Raw genomic sequence first — 26,602 nt, forward strand, 5'->3', positions numbered from 1 at the left:
CTCTTCCAACCTCAGCCAGAGCTTCCACAAAGTCTCCTCCTTCAGAGCCTTCAAAGCTGCTTTTAAATACAGAGATCTCCTTGAAACAATATTTTTGCTTTCTTGCTCAGCCTCATAAATGTCCTCAACTACCCAACGAGCTTGGGCTTCCTGGGGTGACAGCAGAGCCGTGTATCTGTGGTTGTGGTGCTCCAGCAGCGTCTGTGTCTCAGCTCCTCAATTCTCGCTGCTCGGTGCACAAGAGATGGAGCAGGGGTGACCTGTGTGACAGATCCACACGTGTGTATGGGTACAGGCCCAAGTCACATTTTAGTGTTTGGTCCTTTCCTTCCTCTCCGTTGCTTGCTTTTCATTTGAGTTTCTTGATGTACAGGCTGAGAGAGTTGGGGTGTTCAGCCTGGAGAAGAGAAGGCTCCAGGGAGACCTTATTGCGGCCTTTCCATGGTTAAAAGGGGCCGATAAGAAAGATGAGGACAGACTTTTTAGCAGGGCATGTTGCGATAGGACAAAGGTTTCAAACTAAAGGAGGAGAGATTCAGGCTGGACATGAGGGAGAAATTTTTTATTATGAGGGTGGCAAAATAATGGTCAAGGTTGGCCAGAGAGGTGGTGGATGCCCCATTCTTGGAGACATCCCAGGTCAGGCTGGACGGGATGCTCTGAGCAACCTGATCTGGGTGAAGATGTCCCTGCTCATGGCAGGGGTGGCACTAGGTGAGCTGTGAAGGTCCTTCCAACCCAAACTACTCTGTGATTCTATGTACTATGAGGATCTCCTTGTCCCTTCTCACACCCTCAGATGAGGCTGCAGCTCGTGTTGCACACAGGGAGGCAGTTTAGCTAATCAGTGAGCAGGTAAGAACACATTTGCTATAAAGCGGTGCCAGTGTGGTGTCAGAAACATGGCTGACAATCCTTTTTCACAAAGTTTGCAGTCTGCTGTCAAGTAAGCTACTGCCTCGTTCTGTATTTTGAGTTGCAACGAGTTGTTCTTAGCAATAAAACATCTTAAATAGTATGACTACAGTGGACTCCGCCGTGCTGTGTACCTACACTTTCCTTTCCCCGCATTTTGTCCGGAGGTAGCGTTCGTTTGCTTCTTCTGGGCCCCGGTGACAAGAGGGAGCATCTGATGCTGATCCTGGGGAAACACCACTTGGCTGCATGCAAAAAGTAGTTCCCTGAGCCAGGAGAAGCGCTCTCTTCCATGTTATTCGTCTCGTGAATCTGAGTCTTTAATTAAGTTTTTAATTGTTTGCTCTAGGCTTCAAAAGAATTACAACCTCTAAAGCTGGGCAACTACAATAGGAAATTAATTAGGGTGAGGAGAGCAATGCAACTATAATTTTAAACTAGGCTCCTGAAAAAGGAGGTAACGTTTCTTATTTTAATTTCCCTTTGATTTTCAGCCCTGGTACTTGGCAGTCCCTAAACCAGCAGGGTGTAGCTAAAGCCCCAATGACATTCTGGGACAATAATTGCATTTATTGTTTTTCCTTTGCTTTCTAGTCCAAACCATATGTTTCTGCCTTTTAAGATTAGCCCTAGGCTCTGCTCTATCTCTGTTAAGGGCTTGTCTACTTAAGGGGGCGAGCCTGGGATAGCTAACGCAGCAGCTATTCTGTACGGGGGGCACTTGGTGTGGAGCACGGAGAGAGTGATTGTGGAGTGCTGGTTGTATTTCAGTTAATGTCAGAGCTCATTTTCGGTGCCCCACCTCCAGACAGGCGCGCCATAAGGCTGCCAGCTGTGCGCACTCAGCAGCTGGATGGAACGGCACTGACAAGTTCTGCTGTCAAGTCTCCGTCTTGTGGCCTAAGTACCTATGGTCAAGCCTGTTAATGTACTGTGGGTGCAGCTCCCTGCTTTGTATACCAACAGTCTGATATTTTAGCTGCGTATATAGAAATTTAAACCGATTTTTAGGGCGTTATTAATATCTTAAATATGTTGTCTTTGCAGGTTATGATAAAAAAGTGGTTGATCCCATGTCCTCTACCTCTAAGTAGTGCCATAGAGACTTTACAGGTAAAGTGCATGTTGTTCTGAAGTTCTTTTGATTTTATTAGTAACTGTAATGCTTTTTTTCTTACATTTAACACTTTCAGAATTACTTATGATTTAAATTCCTGTTTAATCATCACAGAAACTAAAAAGTTTCATGTCTGTGGTTTGGGCTTATTCTTTCAATATGCCATTTTTTGCATGTCTTACAGGTTTCAAATTCTACTGGGGATTGTAAAGCAAAGCTCTTTCATCTTTCAAAAGAGGTAATCTCTATTAACAGTACGCAAACTTAAAGAAGGGCGGTGGTTGCTAAAGAATTGGGGTTTAAACTTTATCCAGGGTAATCTATTCTTCTGTAAAACTAGTTACAGGCTGCTGAAATATTTCCTATACCTGCTGCCAAGTGTTATCCAGTCACACTCTTTCTTTTTTATATGAAGGCTGGCTGTCCAAGTTAGAATTTATGAAAACATTTTGCAAACCTGACCCAAGAATAAAGAATAACAGATGCAGCGGTGGTCAGCATCGTGATGCAGTTGGATCAAACCAACTGAAGAAGCTGGAAGTCAGTGCTGCTTGGCTGTACGAACACTTTTAGCTCCTTGTGAGGCAGAACAGGTTTCCTGAAACTGCCTGGATCTAAGCTTAGTTTTTTCTTACCTGAAGCTAATTCTTCAGGCCTAATGCAATCTCGTGCAGTTTCGTTGGCAGTACCAGCTCTGCTATTTGTTAATTAATGTGGCGTTTAAATCATGGCACCACTCATCAAGGATTGCAGGAGAGGAGGTAACATGTACTCTGGTCTCTGTGGGGTGACGAGGAAGGGAAAAAGGGAAGAATAAATATGGGGTGTGCCTGTAGTGTAGTGAAATTTAGGAGAGATGTGGTTGCATTTGTCGGAAAACACAAAATTCACCCCCACTCTCACAAGAAAAAGAGGTAAAAAGAGAAAAAAAAAAACCTCGGGCAAGGCAAACATGAGACAACCGTTATCTGTAGATCAAAGAAGAGATTTTGCTTTGAGCAGACACATCTACCCTGAGATTCTGGCCTTTTGTGCTTTGAAGAATCTTGGGACTTGTCTCTACTTCTTTTTTTATTTCTATCAATAGAAAGTGGCATATTTTTACCAATATGGGCCTGATTATATATAAGTTGTGGAATGACCTATCAGAGAGCAGTGTAGGGGAAAGGGACCTGGGGGTCCTGGGGACAGCAGGATGACCATGAGCCAGCACTGTGCCCTTGTGGCCAAGAAGGCCAATGGTACCTGGGGTGTATTAGAAGGGGGGTGGTTAGTAGGTCAGAGAGGTTCTCCTGCCCCTCTACTCTGCCCTGGTGAGACCACACCTGGAATATTGTGTTCAGTTCTGGGCCCCTCAGTTCCAGCAGGACAGGGAACTGCTGGAGAGAGTCCAGCATAGGGCAACAAAGATGCTGAAGGGAGTGGAGCATCTCCCTTATGAGGAAAGGCTGAGGGAGCTGGGGCTCTGGAGCTTGGAGAAGAGGAGACTGAGGAGCGACCTCATTAATGTTTACAGATATATAAAGGGTGAGTGTCAGGAGGATGGAGCCAGGCTCTTCTTGGTGACAACCAATGGTAGGACAAGGCGTAATGGGTACAAACTGGAACAAAAAAGGTTCCACTTAAATTTGAGAAGAAACTTCTTCCCAGTGAGGGTGGCAGAGCCTGGCCCAGGCTGCCCAGGGGAGGTTGTGGAGTCTCCTTCTCTGCAGACATTCCAACCTGCCTGGACACCTTCTTCTGTAACCTCATCTGGGTGTTCCTGCTCCATGGGGGGATTGCACTGGATGAGCTTTCAAGGTCCCTTCCAATCCCTGACATTCTGTGATTACATCGGGACAGGAGCGTTTATTGGAGTTCAATTTATTCCACTTGGCAATGGAAGCAAGCTGTGCCAGATGACTCATCACTTCTATTGCAAGTTTTTGGAATAATGGACCACTAATTGTGTGGTTGCAACTTTAATTAAATAACTATCTTAAAACTTCAGATGCCAAAGCATGTTCTATATACTGAATGCTGCATCCAAATTTTTGTGAAAGGTTGATAGTGAAGTCAGAATGACGGAATCAGTAATTTGACAGGTAGCTATGGATATCAGAATTTTGAAAACTTATTAGAAGATTTCATGAATGATACATTGACCCTTGCACAAATGCTACTGTTTTTATCAAAGTACTTGGCCTATAGCTAAAAAAGAATCATTGAGTTGTTGGCTTACAGACAGCATTACCTCTCCTGATGATTAAATACTAAACCAAGACCACTGCTTCAAGAGATACCAGTTGAAAAGGTCCTTTTTTGGTGGAACGATTCAGAGAATCCATTCTGTGTTGTGGAGGTTGATCTCAAAGCATTAAAGTGGAAAGATTTCCACTGACTTCCAGCGCTTGACCTGAACTTATCCAGCTATTTTTCCAACTCTCTGTAATAACAAAACAACCTACAAGATGTTTTTCTTCTCTTTTAGAGTGTTTATGCAATACCAACTATGGCCTTTTCTTTTCTCTGCCATACCTCAGTCTTACCCATCTATTGTGAGCTCCGAAGGTAATGTATGAAAACACATTAATTATTAAAATATAGCTATAGTATTTCTGTAATATTTTCCCTAAATTAATCTTGAATCACTTTTATTTTTACGTCAGTGCCATCAAACGATGCAAACTAAGTAGCTTTCATGTTTTTGGGAAATGTACAGTTTTAGTCTGTACTGGCTTTTCCTCTCTTACAGGAGAGAAAAGTAGCAAATATGGTTCCATCATCAGTGTCAGTATATTGTCCTGGCCAATCTGGAGAAAAAAGGTCATTTGCTAAGGTACTTACTAGTTAATTTTTATTACTGTAACTGAATCTGCATTTGGCCACATCTCATTCAGTGGGGTTTTAACCCACATTCTGTTCCTGGCTCTGGATATATATCTTGCTGCATAAATCAAAATTTTGATTTAAAAAATAATTGGGTATGTTTAAATTCCCTACAATGTTAGTTATCTGCATGAAAAGTGCCCTTTAATTACCAGATTAGAAATAGTTTAAAAAAACCCTAAACGTTACTGACAGCACAGACTTCTGTGGCCATAAATTAAGAGGATGCTTTCTCATGAAAAGCAAGCTGCTAGTTTTTATTTTAATGTATTGTGGTAAATAGTCCACCATGCAGATTAAACATCACTAATTTTCTTGGGTTTTTTTTGCATTTTAGTCCATCCAAACGTAGAATGCAGTATGTAACTGTCACAGGAATTGGTCTGAGTTGCCTAATATACTTTCTGTCTGCTCTGTTTGGATACCTGACATTTTATGGTAAGTATATTCAAGTATTCTTTAGAATGAAGGCTAATCATATATGATGAATGCATTCTGGCTGGAGTACTTCAGGCTTGTTTGTGCGTTTAGACACCTGAATCCTCAGAAATCTGGTTCTTGTGAAGATTATACCTGACACTGCAAAGTGCTACAGTCTCATTCATTTCCCAACCCGTAACGCAGCTGAACTTTGCAGGATTTGTGCACTGAAATGATGTACGGACAAGATCTCAGTCCCTAAATTGTAGCTGATGGTCCGTTGATGATTTCTAATATTGTGTAGTTAGACTGATCGCTACTATCTGTTGGACTGTACAATATTTTCACTTAAAAGCTGGGACTGGATTTATCATGGTCAGTGAGCAGTTTTGAGCTCTGATAATATTCTGCTTGTTGAACAGGTTTGAAAGGTCTGTTGTAAGGCTGTATCTTTTAGCAGCATTTATCACTTATTAACCCTGCGACAGCCCAGCATGTTTTAGTTTCTCAGTACTGAGCCCATTGCCCTTTATGAGGGGAATTTGACCCACAGCAAGTTAGGCCTTATATTAGGTTTGTAGCCTATTTTCCATGTCTGATAGAGCTTGGGTACAAAGCATGTATGGGTTCTTGGGTTTGTTTTTGTATTTTTACAAATTAATTGGAACTAACACTAGCTATTTCACTAGAAATTTCCCCAATTTAGGAAATCACACAATTTAGGAAAGGTTTATTTTTAAGTGTTGCACAAGGTGACTTCTTCATGATACCTTTTTTTATGTGTAATGTAAAGACTTCTTTTTTGGTTGTCTTGTTTAATTGACTTATTTCTTTAAATAGGGAGAATCTGTTCCCTGTTCCTAAAGCAGCAGCCTGAGAGGATGTAAAGCATTTTATTTTAAATTGAAAACAAGAAGAGTTCCCTCTTTGAAATGAGACGTGCTTCATCTTTCTGTAGTTCAGATGGTTTATTCTGTTTTCTGTGAATTTGAAACTTCATACGGCAACTGGCCTTTAGTGGGAATTTTGGTCCACACTGAAGTCCGACAAAGCGCAGAGTCAGGGCATGCAAAAATAAAAGGGCTGGGGTAGCCGACCACTGTCAGGATTCTGATTTTTGCTGTGAACTTAGTGAAACTTTTTGCTGTAAAAGGACAAAAGTTAAAGATTCATCTCTTTTTGCCCCACTTCTCTCTTGGATAGTACAGAAGTAACTCTTATCACAGAATCACAGAATGTCAGGGATTGGAAGGGACCTGGAAAGCTCATCCAGTCCAATTCCCCCGCTGGAGCAGGAACACCCAGATGAGGGTACACAGGAAGGTGTCCAGGCGGGTTTGAATGTCTCCAGAGTAAGAGACTCCACAACCCCCCTGGGCAGCCTGTTCCAGTGTTTGTTACCCTCTCCGTGAAGAAGTTTCTTCTCAAATTTAAGTGGAACTTTTTGTGTTCCAGTTTGAACCCATTACCCCTTGTCCTATCACTGGTCGTCACCGAGAAGATCCTGGCTCTATCCTCGTGACACTCACCCTTTACATATCTGTAAACATTAATAAGGTCACCTCTCAGTCTCCTCTTCTCCAAGCTCAGAGCCCCAGCTCCCTCAGGCTTTCTTCATAAGGGAGATGCTCCACTCCCTTCAGCATCTGATGGTGTATTCATGGTATAGGATACTACAGTAATTCCACAGTAGAGCTGGTTTTGCAAAGCTAAGTGTGGATGTGGCAGAGAGCAGAGGAGATTCTTGCTGCTGAAGATTTTTGTTTTTACATAAGAAATATCCTTTGGAAAGGTAACTGATGCTAGTTGTCTGTCTCCAAGTCATCCAGCAATGCGTTGCTAACTAGAGCCAGTAAAATCACATATGCTCGCATAGTTGTGAATGTTTCATCCTTTAAATTAGAATTGCAGCTTTTCTTTCAAAACACTACGTTTTGCCTTTCATATCCTTTGATGTTTTGGGAAAATAAAAAAAAGGAAATGCGATTCAGCCAATTTAGCAAAGTTAATTTGTTTCCGGCTTCTAGTTGAACCAACTGAACCTGGTGTTGACTGTTTCAGACACCTAGAACAGGTTTACAGTAGTGTATATTTGGCTTCGTGTCAGGTCATCTTCCTTTTTCATCCTTTCTCCTCCATATTTGTATCTTCTCTTTATGGAGCTTTGGCTTCAGTGGAAGTTTTTTTCTTCGAGTTTTTTTTCATTTTTTTCAGTTTTCTTGAGGTTGCGTATCTGTTGGAGCTGGACTATTAGTAATGCCAAAGCGACGCAAATCTGTACCCCCCTCTGCATTAGTCACAAGCAAATTAATCAATATAAATGTAAGCTTAATAGGCATCACTTATTATCTTAGTTCTCAAACGATTAACGAAGCAATCTTTCTGTTTTCCAGACAAAGTGGACTCTGAATTGCTGCAGGGTTACAGCCGGTACCTGCCTCATGATACCGTCATGGTCACCGTTAAAGTTGCCGTCCTGTTTGCGGTGCTGCTGACGGTCCCGCTGATCCATTTCCCGGTACATTCCCCGGCGCGTTTTCAGGCTGGCACAGGCTGTGCTGACGCTAATGAGTTGCAGACGGCGACGTTCGAGCCCCATCTACTCTTGTGTATCTTATTCACTTGTCAAGTGATTGATCAAAGACCACATATTTGCATATGTTCCATGAGAGCTCCAAAATAACAACTAACCACTAAACTAATTTGTGCTCTTGAGACAGATTTCAGATTAAAACTAGCCCACAGCATTGTTTTTAATTTAGAGAATTCAGAACTTCTAAAGTTTATTTAGTTTGGTTGGTTGGGGTTTTTTTCCCTCTTAAATTGAGTTTTGCTGACTTGGTTTTTCCTTTCTACATGTACATACCAACACACAAGTATACTTATACTCGAAAACTCAATTTAATTGTAAATTCAAACCACATACTGACTTATTTCACCAAAAAAAGTCCCTACTTTTGTTTGTCAATATCATGGTAGAACTGAAAAGTCATTCAGTTAACACCAAAACTAATTGTACATGCAAAACTATGGATAAAGTAGTAGTGTATAGATGACATATCAGTTGGCAATGTGCTGACATTTGCTACCAAACATGCTCAGTGACACAAAGCGTTATTCCCTAAACCTTCTTTTGTCCATACAAAAAAGAACTAATAAGGAATTAAGACTAAGACGACTAATGGCCATATGGTAAATAATGCTTTAATACTAAATTAAACTCTGTACTGCAGAAATACAAAACTTCATTTAACTGTTACTAAATTTTTTTCATTTTGATTTTTAAAATGTTCTTTTCACATTTGGAATGATGTAATTCTTAGGTTTATGAAACTGAGATGAGATGAAAATACATGTATATCTATACATTCACCTATGCAATGTTTCTCTTCATATCCTGTAGGCAAGGAAAGCTGTACTGATGGTGTTTTTCTGTCATCTCCCTGTGTCGTGGATTTGCCATATCCTTGTCACTCTAACACTGAACACAATCGTTGTTTTGTTTGCAATGTATGTGCCCGACATTAAGAATGTTTTTGGAGTAGTTGGTAAGTTATTGTGTGCTTTTAAAAAGGAAAAGTCAAAAAAAAATCAGTATTATGATAAGCTAATATACTCCAATGTCCCTGTAAGTAAAATCTTACTTTCCATGTTTTTTAAAGGTTCGACTACATCAACGTGTTTGCTTTTCATATATCCTGGACTATTTTATCTTAAACTTAGCAGAGAAGACTTTTTATCACCACAGAAGCTTGGGGTATGCCTTTCTTCATTTGTGCTCATTCTGTTTAAACAGACTCATTTTAGATGCATCTTAATACGCTGTAGAGCACCTAATCCAAGGGGCAAAGTTCTTGTTTTCATTGCAGTTCACAAAAATCTGTGAGCGTTTTCTTTTATCCTTCACGATCGCGCTGGTCTTTCTGAATCTCCTCCTTCGCAAGCCATTTTTCACTAGCAGTATGTCCATATGCCGGCCCGTTGATCTGCATACATGCTTTTCCCTATGGTTTTCAGATGTTGACTTTTTAATCCAATTTCTCCTCAGTTTTTACGCATCACTCTGATGTTGCCTGGGCAGCTGGGACGAAGCCAAACTGCATTTAAATGAAACAGTGTTTGTGCTTGTTTTCTACGCAAGCCTTCTCAAAAACATTCTTTTTCCTCCCTTTTTGTTTTTCCTCTTTCCTCTGTGGTTTCTCTTTTGGTGTAGTAGGTTAAGTTCTAGTTGGAATTTGTGCATCATAACCATTTATCTTCATTTTAACCACCGCTCAGCAGAGCGACCTCATGGCGGTGGCTAAAACGCCGACAAACTGTTTGTCCAGAGTTCTTCTGCCGTTCTTACGATTCACAGGGCTGCTCTTGTGTTGACAAAACAGGGCATCTGAGAGAAAAATCTAATAACGATGCTCTCTGACCGTTAAAAGTCTTGATTAGTTCCAACAGATTTGGAGCCTCGCTATAAATCAGCGGGCTACTGTCTCTTGAACTGTAGTTTTATTATCCCCAGGTGTCAAAGGGCGGCTGCGGTTTCACCCAGGAGGCAGCTGAACACCACACACAGCCCTCGGCTCACCCGGTGGGATAGGGGAAAAGAGAAAAAGGGTAAACCTCATGGGTTAAGATAAAGACAGTTTAATAGGGAAAATAACAACAATAATAATAAAAGGCTGGCTCAGCAGTCCTGGCTGTGTCCCCTCCCATCTTCTTGTGCATCTCCAGCCTCCTTGCTGAAAAGTCCTTGATTTTTTTTTTTTTTCAATAAACCCTGCTTAGCAACAACCAAAACATCAGAGTATGGTCAACATTCTTCTCATATTATATCCCAAACGTTAGCACCGCGCCAGCTACTAGGAAGAAAATTATCTCAGCCGAAACCAGGACATCTGGCTATTCGAAAATATGAAGGATCCATTGTAACTTTAACTATATTTTGAGTAAAATATAAATTCAGTTTCTTAATTCATTCAGTGTTGTAAAAGGGCAAATGATTTTTTTGTTCAGGTGGATAGTGTGAACAAGCAAACCAGACTGCTCCGAGTGTTCCCAATGAAACTATCCCAGAACAGGCTTAGCTTAGTTACCCCTTGTGCAGATTCCGTATGCTTGAAGACTGAGTAATTTGAAACATTAAGGATTATTTTAAAAGATGCTTTAAAAACTTGTTCTTACTGCTTTTTTCATCATTAGTTATAAGCATTAGAAATGTAAAATGCTTCCTTCAGTAAAACATTAATTTTTGCTTTCTTCACAGGCATGCGCATTGGTTATTTTTGGCATTTGCGTTGGCCTTCTCAGTTTAGTTCTTATCATTTTCAATTGGGTTGATCAATAACAGCCTGTTGGATGAACTGAACTTCGGAAGGACAGCGAGAAGCAGACATGTCAAAACTACTGAAATGAATGCTGGACATCCTGAAGAAAACACCGACCAAAGCTGTCTATGGAAGACATAACGCCCTTTTTCACTGATTTGTGATGGTCCCTCTTCAGTCTTGAGCCACTCTCTTGAGTTATTGGACAATTAGCCTTTGCCATTCTAAAATATTAGTTTTTAATGATGTGATCATGGCAGGTAAAAAGGTCTCTTGAGAATTTCTGCAATGCAAAAATGGTTTCATGCACGTGGTGGTCAAAAGCAGAACCTTGAAAATAACTTTTATAGGCAAGGAGATGGGTAGATATTATATGAATTACAATGAGCACGTCATGATATGTGTATTTAGGGTAATGCACACATTATCCTAAACTGTGAAAGACTTCTGTTGCTTGAATAACTTCCAAAATTTCAGCTAGTTCATTCAAAGAACTTCCTGATTCCAGATGTTTACCCTAATTTATCCTAACATGGATCCAGAAACCAAATGCCTTGGCCCAGTTTAATGGGCATGTCATGATAATAATTAATTGATTTTTTTAAAATACAGTTTTTTATACCTCACCGTACTTGAATCATACTGAAGTAATTTTTAAATTAGAAGGCTTTACCCATCTAGCATAATGGCTTTTAGTAACATTAGGCAGTATTTCAATTTTGCAGTTAATAATAGACATTTTTCAATTAATGTCTACTTTTGAATATTATTTAATGTACTTCAGTATTCCTCTCAGTGAAAGACTTTTTTCTTTTCCTCTCTTATTCCTATTTTTACAAGTGTTTCATATTTGAAATAGTGTTTCTGTATTTGTGTGTTTCTATATGTTGTGTGTCAGAGAAGGTTTAGGCTTAAAAGGTGAACTTCTGCCTCTGTTGAAAGCAAAAGGAAATTTCATGTTTATGGAACCCTAATTTTACATCTGATCTCTATAAACTTCCATGTACTCGTTATAATTTTGATTTTTTGCCTAAATGAATGTGAATGCAATTTTCAACACCCACTGGGCTCTGTTAAATATGGTATCGAGTGCCCACCATGAAAGTTCCTCATATTAGTAGAATGAAATGGGTGGCTGGTATCATGGTAAGGTTTTTAAAATTCGTTTGTATCAGATGGGATCTGATGTCTCTAAAGCAGCCTGATCTCTTCAGAGACTTTGTTCCCCAATGCAGTTAATCCTACCCAGAAATGGCTTCTGTAAAGTTAAGAAATTAGACCTCAGCCTCAAATGGCAACATTTAAAGTTCTGTGTTATTTCCAGATGCAATATTTCTTTTAATTCAGCTTAGTACTTTTACATCTGAGACACAGAATAAGACATAAATGAATCATAGTGAAACAATACATCTCTGTTATATGAAAGCAGATGGTAAGTGACATCTATTTAAATTTTTCACTCCCTAAGGTTAGCAAATTGGTTGGCTCTTGCTGGAAAGTCCTGCTGAGACAGTTCTGTTAATATGTTGACTTATGTTTTATCGGTTGAGATAGTGGAGATACCCCAGAGCCTGGAATTTCTACCTTCTTAGTGGGTCTGTACTAATTAGCTTTTGAATTATGCCACATTGGATTTGGAAAATGCTGATTGATGTGCCCACCTTAACATAACCCTGATGGAATGTGCTTGATCCTCACCTGTCGAATAGGGGGGAACAATAAATGGCAGAGTTGGAATCACCTTCTCTGCTCCTGAGCTGACAAACCGGGATTTCTTCTGCCAACGGATCACTTGACTCTCTCAGGATCCATAAGATACTTTTCGTTTTTGAAAGCTGGCCCAAGGGCACCCAGGTACCGCAGCTTCGTACCACTTCAGGAATGTGTTTTGCCTGGGGAATATTCTTCTACTTACATGAGTTTAATATAGAAATAGGCATGTGGTGAGGCCTGGGAACTAACTCAGAAGTTTTGGTAGGATCCCAAAGGAAAGGATGGCTGGAAATACTGCAGTTATTTTTACAATAAAGTTCCTAGCTGAGGTTTCACGACACAAAGTGAGCCTCCTAATAGTTTATCAGTACCAGAAACAATATGTCCGCTCACTGCCATAAGTTCACAACTACTTCTGTGGCACTGGCCAGCGTGTCTAACCTGGAGAAAACCACCGTGACTGGGAGATGTGACACATTATCTACAAAAAAATAATGAACTGAGGGAGCTCAGTTGGGGAACAAGGAAAGTGAGGGGTGTGGGGAGCTCAACCGCCTTTTTGAGCAGCAGCCATTAGTACATTTTTCTCATGAAACCTCACCCTTGCCCAGCAGTTTTGCCTCAGCAGGTTGAAGTGTGTGTGTGCACACGGGAGATGTCTCTGTCTTGAGGGGTCTCTGGTCTCCTCTGATCAGGGGATTGATTGGAATTTCTCAGCATTGGGTGAGTTTTCATGGTGCAGGTTCTCCATCTTGCCTTTGTCCTTGCAGCTATAGAATCACAGAATAGTTTGGGTTGGAAGGGACCTTAGAAGCTCACCCAGTGCCACCCCTGCCATGAGCAGGGACATCTTCACCAGCTCAGGTTGCTCAGAGCCCCGTCCAGCCTGGCCTGGGATGTCTCCAGGGATGGTTCATCCACCACCTCTCTGGCCAACCTGGGCCAGTTCTCCCAGGTTAACTCTGGATAACCAGATTTGGGTGCCTTCCCGCCTGTGGCTGCCCTCTAATGGGTATGTTTCACAGGCTATATTCCACTAAAGGGATTCAGCCACTCAAGATATCTCTGGCAGTAGTATAAAAAGCTAAATATTTACCTTATAAAAGTATACCTTGAAAAAGCACTGACAGCTGTACCTCAGGGAATGATTTTCTGTTTGACAGAACTAAAAGTTTTTAGGAAAAGGGGAGACTTTACATTCATGTGAACAACCCGTGGGGTTTTATTCAGACTAGAATTTAGGAAGTTGGAAATTTTATGGAAATTGTTTCTCGTTTATCATACACTCTTGTAGCGTACTCTTGAGTAATACTTGTAATCACTGCAGTTACTTTCTTTTAAACTCTAACCAGCAACACTGAAGACTTAGATTATCTGTGAAGGTGCAGAAAGTTGGGCAAGTTTTGCGAAGCTTTTGCTCTTTCTTCCTCCCCCCGAAAAATCTGAGTCTTCCCATGCAATGTCATGCTCTGTTTGTACATGGGCAGTTGTATTTATGTGCATCATCTGAAACGTGACTGAGAAAACACTAGAAATACGGTGTTAATTTTACAGTTGATTGCTGTAATGCTATGGAAATCACTGCATTATTGGCTGTAATCCCTGATAATTATCTGACTAGCCTGGCTGTTAACTAACTCTCCTAATAGGTGGACACTTTGGAATGATGAATCCCGGGGTATGAAGTTAATACTCGGTGGGGATGAATGGGAGCAATTCACAGCTCTGCTGGGGCTCTGCTGTTACATTTTGGCTGCAGTGCGGAGAGGACAACAGCTCATCTTTCATCTGAAAAAGAGTTGGAAATGCTGCTACTTCTACGTTTCTATGATACATAACTTAAAATGCAGAGAGAAGGAGAAAGAGCGAGCTTCCACTGCCAGATTTAGCAAAGGGTGTGAGTGTTTTCCACAATGCAAAGCAGACTAAGGATGCTGCTTTTATCCTTCGCATCTCCCACAGGTAGTTTTGTTTCTTGTGTCTGTGAAGGTTTCACTACAATCGCACACCAGCTTGAATTCTTTTGACCAAAACAGGCCTCAGGTCTGGAATTCTCTGCACACTCATGTGTTGATAAGTGTATTTTTCTTTATTCTTGTGTACATATTTTTTTTCCTGAGTGATCAGATTTATAAATTTCAGTGGTTCTGCTTTACTACCTGTAGTTAGTGTTTTCCAGCCTTATTTTCCGAAGATGTGACAGGAATGGATGAAGGGACCTGCAGCATTTCTGAGCTCACTTGGACAGGCTGCCTTTCCCCAACTGAATGAGAACAATGTAAGAGATAAAAATGATTTGGTAGCCTTTGGTTTGTTTTCTCTCATTCTCCTGTTTCCATTCCTCACCCATTTGAAGGCTGCTTGAATTTCAGATGGACCGTGGAGAGTGTCTCCTGCAAACAGCATGGCAGGAGCGAGTGCCACAAAACAGAACCACTCATAACCCGCCTTTGTATTGTGGCAAATGCTTGTGTTTTATTCCCATGTTTCTAAGCAGTTTGTGTCTTAATATATTGATTTTCATGGCAATAAGATTGTTTAAAAATCTCTTTTTTGTGTCCCTGTGAATTGAGATGCTGTGAAACTGTCCTGTCCGCTCTTTGTCCCTCCTTTCACCTTCCCCTTCATTTCAGTGTTGGATTAATATCAGTTAGGTGGCACCGAGCAGGAATGTGCCAAACAGTCCGACTGACAATGCGGGGGATGCAGCCGGGGTAGGTGTGTTTTCCACTCAGTGCCCGCCACTTCTAGACATGGGCAGAGCTTTTTGCTGTGCACACCTTGTCTTGTAAGAAACAAACGGAAAATAAAGAACCATACTTCCATAATTTGTCATCTTTGCAGTGTGTAACATCCCTGCTTTGTGCAATACCCAGGCGCTGTCTCTGCAGTTTGTTCCTGACGTGCAGTGTTGCTGCTGGCTCGGGCTGTAGCGTTGCTACAGGGTGGTGTTCTTAAACGTCATTCACGGCTTGGTGGTGGTAGCAGGTGTGTCCCCTTACACATCTTCTCCTTCATCTACGTGGTTATATGTGGTCCTCAAACTGGACTGTGTGGTGATGCTTGAAGTGGATGTGAGATTTAGTCTGGGAAAGCTGCTACTAATTGCTCCTCCTGGACTTGTCTACTCTGATTGCTTGATTTTTTTCTCTTTGAACTATGCTCTCCAATATGTAAAGGATGAAGAAAATAACTTGTCCAGTGAGAATTGCAGCTGATGTTCTTGGAGGTCTTGTTGTCATCAGTGGCAAACCTGCCTCTTCTGCACTGCCCGCTCCTCTCTTAAACAAGAGGTAGCAGAATTGACCTCAAGGGCTGTAGCTGTGGGTGCTTCGCTGTGCAAAGTAGGGTGGAAACCCCTTTGGGAAGGGTCTCCTTGTGCAGCAGGGTGAGGGTCAGTCGGGGGAGAACATCTCATCATGGGGGTGGTGGCGAGGGGGAGGACGGCTGCCCTGGAAGAGAACGGTGAAGTTGATGGAGTGGAGCATCTCCTGTGTAAGGAAAGGCTGAGGGAGCTGGGGCTCTTGAGCTTGGAGAAGAGGAGACTGAGGAGCGACCTCATTAATGTTTATAAATGTATAAATAGTGAGTGTCAGGAGGATGGAGCCAGGCTCTTCTTGATGATAACCAATGATAGGACAAGGGGCAATGGGTACAAACTGGAACACAAGAGGTTCCACTTAAATATGAGAAGAAACTTCTTCACGGTGAGGATAACAGAGCCTGGCCCAGGCTGCCCAGGGATGTTGTGGAGTCTCCTTCTCTGCAGACATTCCAACCCGCCTGGACACTTTCCTGTGTAACCTCATCTAAGCGTTCCTGCTCTGGCGGGGGGATTGGACTAGATGATCTTTTTGAGGTCCCTTCCAATCCCTGACATTCTGTGATTCTGTGGAAGACTCTGGAGCAGGAACATCTTTTTTTGGTTGTAAATCTCAGTGTGACTGACAACCTTGCACAGCTTGAAGCCCTTTGCAAGGACTAAGGGAGTCCTGAATAGAAGAAAAGAATGGAAAAAAACCCACCTCATTATTGTGCTGCTGGCCCAATTCCAGAGCCGTGTGAACGCTCACACACGTGGAAATTAATATCAGCAAGTTCATGTTTACTTAACAAAGTTTGCCCTAACTAGAACTGGTACCAAACAGCACAAACCCTGGCTTTTCCAATGCAATGCAGACTTGAGTCTTGCGCTGCACCAGCTGCCTGTACCTGTTTCTGTTGCCGCGTGGCTCCTGGCCGTGCTTGGCATTTCTCTTGCCTCCAGCGTCGCCGCTCGCATGTTCGTGGTTCAGCAGCAGCCACGCGACGCCAAGCAGCTCGCTGCACCTGGTTTAAATTAAAAGCTCATTTGCACATGATGTCACACTTTTATTGTCAGCCCGGCGAAGGTCAAGACAGTTCTTTTTGGGAAGGTTTGCATTGTTGAGCCTTTACAGTGCTGCCATTAATGCCTTCACCATCTGACTTATATTTCAGTTTTCTAGCATGATGTCATCGAAGGCACCAGATTTATACGAGGAGTGGGGTGGCTGATCAGCACAGGTTGCAGAACTGCTTTTCTGGGGACCGAGGGTGGATAATTGTTGTTCCAACATCGTGTAGCAAATGATGGATCTGGCCAGAGGAGAGTTACTGAGCCCTGGCAGCTCGGGGTGGTTGTTACAGGCTGTTGACTTTCGGGAGCCCCGTCTCACCACTCCATTGACCAGAGAGCCTGGTCTCTCCATCCTCCCAGGCAGCTCTGCTGGATAATGGGATTTGCATGCAGGGATGGAGAAAAGATTTGAGATGCGGATATGACGGCGCAGAACCCGTAGGGCTGAAGTCAAGGGCCATGAAAATCTCAGAGCCTGTTCTTGTCTTCTCCAGTTGTGCTCTGCTGCTTCATTTTGTATGTTGGGTCGGAAGTGAGGCTTTGGTGCAGCATTTCCCCAGCTGGGTTTGTGCGCCTCGTGGCTGTGACTCTCCTGTAGGAAAGGTTTAAGTAGCCTGTGTATTTCACAGCTTCTTACAGGTCTGGCACTGGGTGTAGCTTGTGGGATGCATGTTTAGATTTTTGCTTTGGGATTTTAATGAACAACTTCCATCCCTGTTACATGGAGAAATGGCTGAATTCCTTTCTCTTTCTCCAGATATATAAATTGATATTTAGTCCTTCAGGCCTAAGCTTTGAAGAACCTGAGCTCTGAGACAGAATCAAGTTCATGTTGGTGAGTACCAAATGCGGATGCAGAGACAGCCCTGGCAGAAGCTGTGCCAGGGGGGTGCCTGTTAACCCATGTGTGTGACGTTGGGGTGACCTTGAGAAATAACACTAATTTTTCTCCTTTGAGTTCATTTTAATGGCCAGTCACTGCAACATTATAGAAGCCTGTATGGAGGCTCTGTCACTCCGAGCTCTAGATAGGGGACCAGAATAATAAAATAGTTCAGTTTGGACGGGACCTTCACAGCTCATCCAGTGCCACCCCTGCCATGAACAGGGACATCTTCACCAGATCAGGTTGCTCAGAGCCCCGTCCAGCCTGGCCTGGGATGTCTCCAGGGATGGTTCATCCACCACCTCTCTGGGCAACCTGGGACAGTGTTTCACCACCCTCGTTGTCCCACTGTTGCTCACTGGCCAAGTGCTGACCAAGTTCTTCAGGACTTGGAGTTCAGTGGTGCAGAGGGCTATAGGTGAAACCACATGTGGTAGGTAAGGGATGCAGATGAAAGCTTTGTCTGGAGGTGACTTTGCTGATACAGAGAGTTGAGGTCACTAGGAAGTGTCTGACTCAATGCTTCCATAGTCCATTCCTCTGCCCAGGCTCCAGTGGGGGTTTATAGCTTTCACTACTCTTTAGATATTGTCTACTCATTTGAGTACAGGATCACTGTGCGTATTTCTCTCAACAAAGGTATGTGTGCCCCAAACATTGCTGCACCTTCAAAACATTGATCCTTTTACTCCTTTTGGATACGTGCTTTTTTCAGGAGCGACACAGCATAGTGAGGTTCTGCTCACAGACTGCGACTTGCCGAGCTCTGGTTGTAAGGAAAGGTGGAGCAAAGAGCTAAAAGTGCTTTCATTCTATCAGTTGATGTTTATCCACAAGCTCTGTCGCTATGGAAGGAGCTGCTTTGGATGTGGTGGGCACTGCGAGCAGTGAAGTCCAAACCGAGTCATTCCTGGGGCACTTTGGGGTTAGTGGCTGTTCCTGCAGCTCACCCTGCCCAGGGGTCAGAGGGGTTTGAGGTGGGGATGAGTAAGAGCAGCCTCAGCTGTTACAAGCTATGATACCATCAAGGGCAACCAGGCCTCTTGCACAACATGATCACCAGATGGGATTAGGGAGAAAGAATCACGGAATCATTTCGGCTGGGAGACCCTCAAGATCATTGAGTCCAAACATAACCTAACTCTGGCACTAAACCATGTCTCTAAAAACCCGGTCTATGTGTCTTTTAAACCACTCCAAGGATGGTGACTCCACCACTGCCCTGGGCAGCCTGTTCCAATGCGCAACAACCCTTTCCATGAAGAAATTTTTTCTAATGTCCAATCTGAACCTTCCCTGGTGCAACTTGAGGTAATTTCCTCTTGACCTGTCGCTTGTTACTTGGGAGAAGAGACCAACCCCCTCCATGCTACAACCTCCTTTCAGGTAGTTGTAGACAGTGATAAGGTCTCCCCTCAGCCTCCTGTTCTCCAGGCTGAACCCCCTGGGTCCCTCAGCTGCTCCTCATCAGACTTGTGCTCCAGACCCTTCAGCAGCTCCGTTGCTCTCCCTGCCATCCCCCCACATCTTGGGGACAGCATTGCACATCGCGGTGCTCCCTGTGACATCCGCAATGCTCCTGGGCAGCCGCAGCGGGACAGGGAGCTGCACTGATATGGTTGTTATTAATGCTCATCAGAGCATCGCTGCTGGAGCCAGCTCCAAAATTCTTGCTGGAATGGTATGGTTTTCCTTTTGGTATTTGCTGACACGGTTTCTGCTGCTGTTTTCAAGTCGTTTTTTCTGGAACCATCTGAGCAACGAGAACATTCGTCTGGTCCTTTTCCAAGGGGAGATTACTCGAATGATGGTGGAGAGACACTGTCTTGGCCCGGCTGCCAAATATTAGTCAAAGACGTCTGTCTTGCCATTCCCGAATCTGACAGTTCAATTTGGTGGGTTGGAAGCCAAGGAATGACGTTTCCCCAGGGGATGCAAAGCCTCAGGCTGGAGATACATGGAAACCATGGACAGATTCTTTTTTTTTTCCTTCCCCCACAAATTTCAGTGTTCTGAAAGTTGATATTTGACCTCCTTCCAGCCACTGAAGCCGTTCCACCAGGGCAGGGGCCTCGTGTTTGCCACGTCTTGTCTAAACAAGGCCCTTCGCTTTGAGCGGAGGTGTCACCGCACATTTCCCAGCACACTGCAAAGGGGGAAATATTTGGCTTGAGCGCTTTCCCGCCACCCCTCGCTCCCTCTGCGGGGGTGGAACACAAACACAAGGGCTTTAGGGGTCCCTGGAGACCCCGAGTGAAATTCTTTGCTTTGAAATAAACCTTAATGCTGAGAAATCGAGTCTTTTAAAAATGAAATACTAAGCACAGAGTTTCACTAGGCGTGAAGAAACTCCACATACATGAGTGTTTTGATAGCTCAGCATTATCCATGAGACTCCAGCATCTGGGATTCAGGGGTGGCTGAAGTGATCTATCACATGGAGAACTGGAGGGGTTTGGGGGTTTTGTGCACATCTTAGCCCCAGCTTTAACTCATGGGGTTTGCCTCTCCTGACTTCAAGGGGAGTAGGATCAATCCTTTGAAGGTGTTTGCTTTAGGGATCTTTTCTCTGTGAAAGGGTAGCAGAGCAGCCTTGGCCATATAAATCAGTTTGGAAGTGAGTTACAAAGTGCTTAATTTGCCTTCTATTAAAATTCCTTGTGGTCCCTCTGGTCCCTACAGCTTGCTGTTAAATGAGCTCTTGGGAAGCTGGGGATTGAAGTCCCTTTCTGTGCTACAGAGGGAACCCGCTTGGCTGGGAAGATCTGAAAAGATGGATGTTTCCTGTAAAAACAGGTGAGGTTTTATTGGTAATCTGGTGAATTTAAAAGCTCTTTGTCGTCCCATGCGAGCCTGGGGGCTTTGAGTGGTGAGGAAGGGTATGAGCGGGTGACACGGGCGACCCAAGGGTCAGTCCCCTTCTCTGGTGTCATCCTGCTGTTGGGGAAGTGTTTAGGAGCCTAAATGCCAGAGACTTTCAATGAAGCTTGAATTTTCAGGATCCAGCCCCTAATAGAAGGGTTCCCTCTGCCCAGACTGGGCTCTGGCACCCCCAGGCTGGTCTTGGAGTGGCCATGGGACAGCTGGAGGTTGCTCCAAGGCTAAAGATGACCAAGGCAAAGGGATTCCCTGTCCCTGCCATCCCCGAGGCAAGAGGAAGGTGATCAAGAGTGGAGTGGGGAGGGAGCAAGGGAACAGGGAGGATTTGCCAGGCTGCTTCTTGCAACTGGGGTGTTTTGCCAATACAGAGCAGAGTGTGTGATCGAAAGCACGTGGCACCGGCCCTCATGTGCAGGGAGGCTGGGATGGGGCATCATCCCCACTGCTCTGTCACCCATAAACATGCTTGCCTGTCCCCAGGGGTCTAAAAAAACCACAAGGGGCAGCTCAGTAGGTGGGAGATGCTCCCAGCACGAGCATGGCACTTCCCAGGCTGCTTCACCAAAACAAGTTCACCAGCATTAATGCTGGGATTATTTAAACCAACGTGATACCCAGCAACAGGATGAGGGGCACAGATTGAAGCACAGGAGGTTCCTTCTAAACATGAGCAGAAACTTCTTTATTTTGAGGGTGCCAGAGCCCTGGAACAGGCTGCCCAGAGAGGTTGTGGAGTTTCCTTCTCTGGAGACATTCAAACCCGCCCGGACACCTTCCTGTGTGATCTACTCCAGGTGAACCTGCATTAGCAGGTGGGTTGGACTAGATGATCTCCAGAGGTCCCTTCAACCCCAGCCAGGCTGTGATTCTGTTACCACTGTCACTTCTCTGCGGACCAGGCAGAGTTGCCCATCTCAGCGCTCTGTGATAGGCGTGTTGCACAGGCACAGCAACCGCAGGGTCTGTTGCTGCATCCCAGCAGCTCCAGCTCTCAGCTGGGCTTCCTTGAGCCCAAACTTAGTGAGTGGCTGCAGGAGCTGCCACCTGCCCGGCATTGTCCTTGGGACACGCGTGGGGCTCAGGGCTGGGGTGGTGACATCACGAGCGGCCGGGGTTGGTGCCCAGGATGGCTCTGCAGGCTGCTCACCCCCAGACAAGAGGTCTTGGAGCAAAGTAAACCTTATTTCTAACTTGCTTTACCATGCGGTTAACTTACTTGCTGCCAATAGCAATAAGCAAAACTTTTCTTCAGCCGAGGCCATTGCAGCAAATGTTCTGACACTTCCCACTTGGGCTGTTCTTTTTAAAGACCCATCTCTTCTGGTTTAATTGCAACTGCAGAAATGCCCAGGTTGCTGGAAGCATTTTAAAAGGCAGCGAGTGTCCTTATCAGGAACTGCTGAGCAAACATGCAGAGTTTAATAGAGTAGCGCAACTCTTTTTGCTTCCACTCTCTGCAAAGAAAAAAAAAGGTTGAAACACAAGGAGTGGAGAGAGCCATTTGCTGAACCTGCATATCTATTTTTACTCCCCTGCTCCATAATGTTCCTAGAATAAATCTTTTAGTGAACAGCAGGGTAGGAAAAAAATAGTGCTGATGGCATCTCTGCTATCCCCATTGTGCTGCGAGGACACAGGGCAGCTGTTTGCTGACCTGTCACTTGCATAAACCCGCATTCCAGGTACAGAGGCCATTTGCTCATCGGGGTCTGTTTGATGAAATGGCCACTGGGGTTTATATATAGAGCTTGCCTGTCCTGCCAAGTTGTCTTAACTTTTTGAAAGTTGAATGGAAGTTGGAGGGGGTGGGTGTTGATCGGCTTGAAAAATAGAGCTGCTAATCTGCTGGTGTCTGTGGGAGAGCCTGCGGGATGCCCCATGTCCCCCCCGCAGCTTGGAGCATCCTCGGGCATCCCTCTGGGACGGGGAAGCAGGTGGTGCCCCCACGGCTATGGGGCTGCTCCATGGGCTGCCGAGGCCACCGCTGGGGTGCCAGGGGCTTGAGTGATGAGGGAAGGGTTGGAGGAATATTTATATTTATAGCTTGTCTCAGTGCCGGGCCTGGGGGGGTGATTGCCATCCCGGGGATGTGAAGGGCACAAGTGTTCAGGGCAGCTCCCCAAGGACAGTGGAACACAGGGACCAGAAGAACAAATTTCCCGATGGTGAGGCCAGGGGGCTGCAACGCGGTCCTGTGCATCCTGCTGGGGTGAGCCCCCAGCCTCTCCTTTGATGTTACACGATGAGCAGTTGTTTATCTAAGCTGTCTTTGAGGATTGCATGGTTTACCTGGAATTGTGCTGCTTTGGTGATACCAAGAAACCTCAGCAAAACAAAGGTTATTTTGAGGTAGGGAAGAGCGGCTGAGGGGGCTGGGGCTGTTCAGCCTGGAGAACAGGAGCTGAGGGGAGACCTTATCACTGTCTACAACTACCTGAAAGGAGGTTGGAGCATGGAGGAGGTTGGTCTCTTCTTCCAAGGAACAAATGATATGATGAGAGGAAACAGCCTCAAGTTGCACCAGGGAAGATTCAGATTGGGTAGTAGGAAAAAACTTCTTCCCAGAAAGGCTTGTCAGGCATTGGAACAGGCTGCTCAGGACAGTGGTGGAGTCACCATCCCTGGAGTGGTTTAAAAAAATGCATAGATGAGGTTCTTAGGCACATGGTTTAGTGCCAGAGTTAGATTATGGTTGGACTCAATCATCTTGAGGGTCTCTTCCAACCAAAATGATTCTATGATTATCACGGTGGGAAAAGCCCAAAGTAGCTCTGCCCCTGGGCATCTGCCATCTTCCCCTGGGGATTTTGGGAAGTGACCAACAGGGACTGGATTTGGTGTTACTTCTTGTGTTTACCGTGTCTAAAGAATTAATTTTTCCTTTTGAAAATTGCTACAAACCTTGAGGGTATTTTTCATTTTTCCTTAAACAGAATAGATTATGGTTATCTCTGTCAAAATCAAAGTGTCTGCTTGATTCTTCATTAATGGCACTAATGTGGAAATTTTTTTTAAGTGATCCCATGTGTGCACCAAAATCTGACTCGAGAGTCCTGGGGTAAGCAGCAGAACTTGCCAACTTTCACCACTTTGGTATGAATTAGCAGTACCGAAAACTACAGAGGCTTCAAGCTCTGAGGTTGTGCCAATAGACATAACTTCATCTTTGAAAAGAGAAATCCTTTTACTTCTTCTGACTGTGGAGCAGACCTGGGACACAGAAAGCACAGCAAAGGTGGCCTCAGTGCGTCATTAAAAACCTCTTGGTGTTCCATATTGCATTATGTGTAAGGTGGGGGGCTGACTCAGGGGTTTGAATACTTGGATTTGGCGATACCCTTAGAGGGTCTTTCATCATAGTTCACAGACGAGCTTTTGAGCAATGAGCCAGTGAGGGTAAGAATGGCAGATGACCTCAGTCCTTGGTGCAGGGCAGGGAATTACAGCAGGTCCTTCAATAAACAAGGGAGCTCCCAGGCAAAGTTAAGTGCATCCCTTCGCACTAGTGTTATGTGTGGTTCAGAGGAACCACACAGAAGACAGACGCTGAGGCTGCTTCTCCATGGTGACGCCAGGGGACTCGGGAAGGTTATTTTTGGGTTTAGGGCAGATGAACACCAGATGACTTTCCAGAGGCTGGTTCCACAGCACAAGTCCTGAGCAGCCACTGTCTGCGAGCAGGGTGGTTTCATTCCTCGAACTTGACTTCGTTCGCCACACAGGGATTATTTGACTCTCCAGTGATACATGCCTTGTTTGCTTTGTTTTTCAGCCAGCTCTGCTGGCAACTTTTCATTCCTCCTAAGGATATCAGTGCTGGAGACATTTATCTGACAAGATTCCCCATCCATCCCTGTGTGTGGACATGGGCCAGGCACCTGTCTGCCCTGAGATTCCCCCACTATACGCATGTTCGGGAGCGGTGGCTTTGTTCCTGGGTGGAGTCTGACTATGGTTTCAGCTCATTTTCCTTTCGTCTTCCTGTCAGGCCCAGCACTGAGACCAGCCAGGTCTGGAAGCCCTGGGCAGATACATCTGAACTGCCAAAATCTGCATCAAACTATGAGTCCTGTTGCCTCTGCTGCGTCCCACACTTTTGTTGATATCCATGAGCACCAACAGGCCACTCAGTTGTTCTCCTGCAGCAAAGACTTGGTACTTGCTGAAGTGCACACACAGTTCCCTTGGGTTTGGCCATGATCAGTCTTCATCCTGGAAGAGGGAGGTTGCCACACAGTGGACATATCTTGCTTTTCTCCAACCTGCCAGTAGCTCTGTCTTTCAATAAAAACTGATATTGTTAAAAATGTGGTTAAAAAGTTAACTTGTTTTTTTTAAGCCTCAGAACTTGGTCATGTTTTCAGAGGCACTTCTCTGAGCGTTTTTTGTGTTGATCCAAGCTGATCAATGACAGACCTCTGCAAGATCTTTTTGTCGGTGAGGAGAGTCCTCTGCCATTCTGCTTGCACCCCAGGGTTCAAGGAAACATCACCCAGATCTTTATGAAAGGTTTGGCTTTTTGTAAAGACCTACATCAAAAAAATTTCAAACCCAGAAGGAAAATTTCTCAGGTAACTGAAATGCGTGGGAGCTGATAGAAATTTCTTTTAAACCAGAACACTATTGGTTGGATATTGTTGCTCCTGTAATGCCAGAAGTAGCTGGTACCATTGCTAGGACAGTAAGATCAAGGGGTCCTTGATATGTTTGCTTTGCTTGAAATCCCTTAAATGTCTGCACTGGTATCTGTGTCGTAAATTATTTTGAGGGCTTGCCAGTAAAATTCATGAAGGTTGTCATTTTAACAGCTGAAATACAACAAACTAATAAGCTTGCATGAGCTGGCCTCAGGTAAAACCACTGCCATAGTTTGCCTGGCACTTTTAGTATATTTTCCATCAGTCAGCATATGAAGCCAGAAGCACGAGTGAGTCTTGGTGGAAAACACGATTCCAAGGGGGGACTTTGAAGCCTGTTTCAGCCCTCGGTGACTTTGACTACAGTTGTTCTCTGAGCACTCCATCCTGACGTGCCTCACACAGAGCACAGCACGTACCATCACAGCCTGGCCAATTCTGCCTCTTAGCCTGACACAGCGGGTTGGGCACCAGAAACCTTGGAAACCCCCGCACCTGCATCCCTTTGCACATCCAGAGTAGAGCATGGCTGTACCTGCATATTGCCATTGTCAACATGGAAATGAGAGCACGTCGTCTTCTTGCAGGATCCCTTTGCTTGAAGGTGGGTGTGCTCTTGGGCTGCAGCAGCCTTCGGAGCCCTGGGATGGGACCCCCTCTCTTCAAGATCCTCCTGCATCCTACATACAGTACTGAGAAACATTGCAAATGCTACTGAACACTGCCAGTGATGTCTGTGCTGTTAGATGAGGTTCTGCTGCTGAAATTTCAATGTGAACCATTAGCTTTGTCTTAAAAATGCATACATATATAGATATAGATATAGATATATCTTGTAGTTCAAACATCACTTTCTCAACTGTCCACCTAGAAAAAAGTCTGTTTTGTTCTTCGGTGCTCTTGCTTTGGCCAGAAGTGAGCAGCAGCACATCTCACATACGCTGCTGGGTCAGGAAGGTGGAGGTTTTCTTTTATTCCATGTCAGGAGCATTTACCACGTAACCCTGACCAAGGAATAGCTCTCCCGAAATCACAGTTTGCTAATAGATGACCACTTGGTGCATAGGTGGTGTGGTGAAATTGGCGCACTGCAACTGATTTGTTTAGCGCAATAAAAATATATTGGGTTCCCAAGATGTTGACCAATGGGTTTGGGAAACAGATGATTGATTCACACAGCTGAGAAACAGGGATTGTAACGTGTTTTGCCAGAGGAGGCCAGGTTGACGGATGAGTTCATTTAAGGATTATGCTATAGATAGAGCTGTTGACAGAATGAATTTGTTTTTATTTTTCATCAGTAGGTATAACACAAAGCAGAACTAATTCAAAGTAGTTTCCTTGCGGCATCTGGTTGTGTTTCTTGCTTTAAGTCTTTCACACGCTGTAAAATTACACCAACGGCTTTTCTTCACTTCCATTTGCTTTCCAAGTTTTCCATCACTGCTTTTCGAATGGGTTCCCAGTGTG

At 44.3% G+C, this 26,602-nt stretch overlaps 1 protein-coding gene across 1 annotated transcript in view; it reads left to right on the top strand.

Annotated features, from left to right (window-relative positions):
- SLC38A6 (solute carrier family 38 member 6) overlaps positions 1-10,658 on the top strand; it is a gene marked incomplete at its 3' end in the record, with an annotated part of 38,400 nt that extends 27,742 nt beyond the window's left edge. The window contains exons 8-15 of the mRNA XM_080344897.1: positions 1,963-2,028; positions 2,217-2,270; positions 4,503-4,582; positions 5,238-5,338; positions 7,714-7,838; positions 8,724-8,868; positions 8,983-9,077; positions 10,578-10,658. Of these exons, the coding sequence (XP_080201023.1) occupies positions 1,963-2,028; positions 2,217-2,270; positions 4,503-4,582; positions 5,238-5,338; positions 7,714-7,838; positions 8,724-8,868; positions 8,983-9,077; positions 10,578-10,658 (747 nt within the window). The remainder of the gene's footprint in view (positions 1-1,962; positions 2,029-2,216; positions 2,271-4,502; positions 4,583-5,237; positions 5,339-7,713; positions 7,839-8,723; positions 8,869-8,982; positions 9,078-10,577) is intronic.
- Between the last annotated feature and the right edge of the window lie 15,944 nt (positions 10,659-26,602).

This window comes from Nesoenas mayeri (assembly GCF_963082525.1).
Source record: "Nesoenas mayeri genome assembly, chromosome: 5".
In the NCBI taxonomy this organism is placed as follows: domain Eukaryota; kingdom Metazoa; phylum Chordata; class Aves; order Columbiformes; family Columbidae; genus Nesoenas; species Nesoenas mayeri.